The sequence below is a fragment of the Ctenocephalides felis genome, unplaced genomic scaffold (assembly GCF_003426905.1).
Source record: "Ctenocephalides felis isolate EL2017-DRISC unplaced genomic scaffold, ASM342690v1 CF-g0.4_SCAFFOLD_01170, whole genome shotgun sequence".
NCBI lineage: Eukaryota > Metazoa > Arthropoda > Insecta > Siphonaptera > Pulicidae > Ctenocephalides > Ctenocephalides felis.
Window position 1 is genome coordinate 68,870,072 of NW_020537324.1, and position 5,613 is coordinate 68,875,684.

At 32.9% G+C, this 5,613-nt stretch overlaps 2 protein-coding genes across 2 annotated transcripts; one reads left to right on the forward strand and one right to left on the reverse strand.

Moving 5' to 3' along the window:
- Window positions 1–339: 339 nt before the first annotated feature.
- Window positions 340–2,100, forward strand: LOC113366370 (sorbitol dehydrogenase-like; the record flags this gene model as incomplete). Its single annotated transcript, XM_026607970.1, is given in 4 exon segments — window positions 340–524; window positions 590–768; window positions 1,675–1,796; window positions 1,884–2,100. Coding segments are annotated over 4 exon segments (676 nt in total), but the record flags the coding sequence as incomplete, so codon positions are not given.
- Window positions 2,101–2,311: 211 nt separating this feature from the next.
- Window positions 2,312–5,114, reverse strand: LOC113368372 (tubulin alpha chain, testis-specific-like). The gene is made up of 2 exons (XM_026609916.1): window positions 4,988–5,114; window positions 2,312–3,492 (listed from the first exon to the last, which is right to left on the reverse strand). The coding sequence occupies exons 1-2, from the start codon at window positions 5,112–5,114 to the stop codon at window positions 2,312–2,314; spliced, it is 1,308 nt and encodes a 435-aa protein (XP_026465701.1).
- Window positions 5,115–5,613: the final 499 nt, after the last annotated feature.

Genomic DNA, 5,613 nt, shown 5'->3' on the forward strand with positions numbered 1-5,613 from the left:
TACATAAGGGCGTAATAGCTTAAAGTAAATTATATTTTTAAAAGTGTTCATCATCATAGGTAAGTTCAAGTGTTCAAGTTATATTTTTAAAAGTGTTTATCATCATAGGTAAGAAGTTTTTATTTATAGTACCCTTTACCAAGTATCCAATTAACCAGTTAACTGTGTCCCATCAAACATTGCCTTCGATTTTGTGCCGTCCGAATCGAGCTCATGACGAGTATAGTCGTCAAATACTGTCAACTAATTAATTTAGCCTCAAATTCACTTTCAGTGTCGCATCCAATAATTTGTTTGGATATTTTGACATTATCTATAATATTACCATTTTCATTGTAGATTGCCTGACCACGTCACCATGGAAGAAGGTTCCCTTCTAGAACCCCTTTCAGTAGGCGTACACGCTTGCAGAAGAGCCGAAGTTGGAATTGGCTCCATTGTTTTGATTTTAGGCTCGGGACCAATTGGTCTAGTCAGTTTGGCCGCAGCTAAAGCCATGGGAGCTTCTAAGGTCTTGGTCGTAGGTATGATAATAAAAGTTATGTAAAAGTTGTAACATTTGCTAGTAATTTTGTTGATTTGTTTATAGATATCCTTGAAGGAAGATTAGAATTCGCAAAAAAATTAGGAGCTGATCATGTATTGCGCGTTGAGAAAAACGCAGACGAACGCGAAGTGGTTAAGCAAATTCATAAAATAATGGGTGTTAAACCTGACAAAGCTGTGGATTGCATGGGAAATGAATTTACTACTAGAATTTCAATTTTGGCAAGTATTTTATATCTCTAACACATCCAGAACAAGGTCTCAGTTTTTCAGGTTTTGTCAGTAAATAATCATAAAATTAATACTAGGAGTACGAAGTTGTTTCTTAAAATGATCTAGTATATATATTAGGGTAGTTCTTAATATGGAAATATTCGAATTTCTCTGCTCCCAGAGGCTCAAATGCATCCAAATTCATAAAAATAAATTCCCTGAAAGTTTAAGTTAATTGTCTTTTAGATAGTGCGCAATTCAATCAAAGTTTTGTATGGAAATAGCATGGAAAATTTTTCAAAAATTTAAAAAATGTTTTTTAAATATAACTTAGCGAACAAATGAATGAGTAATATTCAGAATCTCGACGCTCTACAAAACAAATTATAAAAAACCTGTGTGTAGAGCGTCGAATTTTCAACAAAGGACGACACAAATTGTCACTTTCAAGTCGCTTGTCGCTAAGTTATACCTAAAAAACATTTTTAAAATTTTTTCTATGCTATTTCCATACGAAGCTTTGATTGAATTGGGCACTATCTAAAAGTTAATATTAAGAGCTAAAACTTTTAGAGATTTTTTTTATCAATTTAGAAGCATTTAAGCCCCTGGAGCAATGAAATTCGCATATTAAGAATCACCGTAATATATATATATATATATATATATATATATATATATATATATATAAGGATAATAATTCATGTTTTGAGAGAATGATAGAGTTAATCGAATTAAACTATTAATATGGATTTATATATAACCAACGACCAATACTAATAATCTTTCATTTGCAATCCTAACAAATAATTTGTTGGTACGCTGGCCAAAGCGATTGCAAGCTTAATTTTTTTTTTTGAAATTGTATAAATATAATAAAGTAGTGTGACTTTTTAACGAACTATATTTTTACAGGCAACAAAAACTGGTGGAGTTGCTGTAATAGTTGGCATGGGAGCATCAGAAGTTAAGGTTCCTTTAATTGATGCATTAGCCCGAGAAGTGGACATTAGAGGAGTCTTCCGTTATTGCAATGAGTAAGAGACGAAAAAAATAATTTACCACCACTACTACTACTTTATCACTGGTTTATCTGACTGATAAATTTAAATTTCATTATTTAGTTATCCTCTTGCTCTGGACTTGGTGGCTAGTGGCAAAGTTAACCTGAAAGCAATGGTGACAAATCATTTTTCCTTAGAGGAAACCAAGGAAGCATTTGCTCTTGCAAAACGGTCTGAAGCAAACGTTATTAAGATCATGATTCACTGCCAGCCAAGAGATGCTAATAACAAAGCGCCTTTTAAAGCTTAATGATAAGGTTAATTTTTTATTTTTGCATTTAACAGATCTGGTAAAAAAATAATTGTTTCCAAGTTAAGCATTTTTAATGTTAAAAGTTTAATGAATTCCTGAAAAAAAATATTTATAAGTATGTATATTTATGGATAAATAACGTGTAAAAATTATATTTTGAATAAATTGCAGTATATTTTTCAAAATGTATACAAGTTACTTTTGTACTTAAAACGTTATAATTTTTATATCAATTTTATAAATCATCTTCGACTTCTAAATAATCCAATTGCAGAGCCGCCAAATTTTCCCGAGCTTCCTTCATTTCAGATTCCTCCATGCCTTCATTAATATAATGATGAATGAATGCTTTTTTGCGGAACATTAAATCAAACTTATGTCCCAATCTATGCCAAGCAACATTAATTGCAGTGCTATTTGAAAGCATGCAGACAGCTCTTTGTGCAGGTGCCAAATCGCCTCCTGGTACAGTTGTTGGTGGCTGGTAATTTATACCAATTTTGAACCCAGTTGGACACCAATCAACGAACTGGATAGTATGTTGTTGTTTGATAGACTGTATTTTATTATTGATATCAGTAGGATTTACGTCTCCCCTGTATAATAGGCAACAAGCCATATATTTACCCATGCTTGGATCACATTTTACCATTTGGTTTTTGGGGTCAAAGCACATGCTGGTAATTTCTGATACAGAAGGATGTTCGTGCATACCAGTTTTGCTTGGTATGAATGGTGCATAGGTGCATAAAGGAAAATGTATTCTAGGATATGGCACTAAGTTTGTCTGAAATTCCACTAAGTCAACATTTACTTGGCCAGAAAATCGCAAAGACGCCGTGATGGCCGATACAAGTTGAGCAATCAAACGATTCAGGTTAACGTATGTAGGTTTAGGACAATCTAAAAATCTTCCACATATATCATACAAAGCTTCGTTATCGATCACAAAATCAGCATCTATGAATTCCAAAGTGCCGTGAGTGGTAAAAACAGAGTTGTATGGTTCCACAATAGTTGGAGACATTCTTGGTGCTGGGTAAATAGCAAAATCCAACTTACTCGTTCTACCCCAATCTCTGGATAAAGAATCCAGTAACAAGGTAGCAAATCCTGAACCAGTACCTCCGCCGAAGGATCTGAACATTATGAATCCTTGCACGTAATTACATTCTTCGCCGACTTTGCGAATTCTGTCCAAAACTAAATCCAACATTTCTGGACCTATAGAGTAAAATCCTCGGGCGTAATTGTTAGCAGCATCTTCTTTACCAGATATCAAAGTATCTGGATTAAATAGGGAGCGATAGGTTCCAGTGCGGATCTGATCAATAACAGTTGGTTCCAAATCGACCATGACAAGTCTTGGTACACATTTTCCAGCACCGGAGGTACTGAAGAAGGAATTGAATTCATCTGGGCAACCTGGATAGGAGGAAATTGTATTATTGAAAAATTGATATACGAGTTATTAACTTCACGTAGGGCAAGTTATAGTAATCGCAAAAAATCGAAAATGATTTTTTTTTTAAATTTTTTTATGATGTTTCTGAACATTTGGCATACCTTAGAAAAAATGAACGTGTATGTGTGCGGATACAAATTTTCGTCGACGATTTCGGGAACACGAATAAACCAATTTGAATAATTCACACATTCGATTCATATTGATGAGGAGACGTGCTGATTAGTTTTTGGCAAAGGCAGGTCCAGCCGTTTCAAAAATACGGGTCAAAAAGTGCCCAATATTGTAATTCAATTTTTCAGAGAACGGAGTGTCCGATTTGAATAATTCAAAATACATTTTATTTGTATTGAATAAACGAATAACTGCTTAAATTTTTGGAAAGGCAGATCTAGCGGTTATGGAGTTTCAACAAAAAAAGTGAAAAAAATGCCATTTGTCGGTAAAAATAATCATTAGACATATGAACATCAAATTATCAGATATTTTATAGAGTTTTTAATAATATGTACACATTTTGTGTCAATTATTTTGGGTTCCGTACCAAGATTTTTTATTTTAAAATTTACGTATATGGTTCAAACAAATGTCCTCGACATTCTCGACAGTATGGAATAACCCATTTGTATGATTAAAAAATCATTCGGTTCGTACTCGATCGCAAGACGTTTTTGCAAGAGGCACGTCTAGCCATTTCGGAGGTATAGAGCGCAAAGTGTGTAAAAATTATTATGCAGTTTTTTGGAGAACGGATCATCCGATTAGATTATTTTAAAAAACATTTTGCTTGTGTAGACGGTGTGCAAAAAATGTTTTTACAGAAATTTTCAAAAAAAAAATCAAAATTTTCAAAAAAAATAAGGTTCCAAAAAATTGAATTTATTGAAATTTTCCATCATTTTCAAAAAATCTAAATTCTGAAAATCTTAAAAAAAACATCGAAATTTATAATAAACGATTTCTTACAAAAATCTTAGAATGTTTCGACATTTTCGAAAAAATCGATTTATATTTTCTGCACTCTTTGCTCTTTATCTCCTTAACTGCTGGATCTGCCTTTGCAAAAAACTTATCAGCACATCTCCCTATCAATAGTAATCGAATGTTTTTTGAACCATTTAAATCGGTTGATCCGTGCGCCCCAAAACGTGGACGAAAAATTGTATCCATACATACACACACACGCACATACACACACGAGAAATGTAAAAATTTTCAATTTCGATTTTCGGCCCATTACAATAACTTACCCTACGGGAAATTAAAAAGTTGAGGATTTTAAAGTAGATGGCAAAAGATGTATAACGAGCATCGGGCGACGCAGCTATCAAAATGTTTCTTCCTTAGTTTTTTTCGTTTTTAGCAGTATACTTGCTAAAAGTCAATTCGGACCATTATACCCCAACCTAACCTAATGCATTTTAACTCAATCATTATTATTATTACCTTTAGGTGCATAAATCTGGCCATCAGGTCTGATTCCATGTTCCAAACAGTACAATTCCCAACAGGCGCTTCCAACCTGACAACCAGCCTGGCCAATATGCAACTGAATCACTTGTCCGTTATGCATTCCGGAAGAGAATTAAAAAATAATCTGTCCAATTTTTTTCTCCTAGGTGCTCCAGAAGACAATTTGTCGCAGGAAAACTCGATAAGTGTTTGGAGAAATTTATGAATTATTCCACGTTGTTCCGTCATATTCTTTGGTGGTTATGTTGCAATCAGGAAATGATCATTTTCTTTATTTATGGTATTTTTGTGTGTTTTTTCTTAATTTCAAGGATGAGTTCCAACTGTGGTTAATGAAAGATAATTGTAATAACACTTTAGAGATGTAGACTACTAATTTCGAATGAAAGTTTTTTTTTATTTTTTATTTTTCATATCTCAGACAGGGGTATCTGGTATGATAGATTATGAAACAATTTTCTTATTTTATATATACATATCATTTGATATGATATGTATTTGAGAGATATTCAAATATATTTGTCGAAAGTATTTGGATTTTTTTAATTAATAATTTGGATAATTTTGCAGTACCAATAACTCGGAAATATGTTATTTAT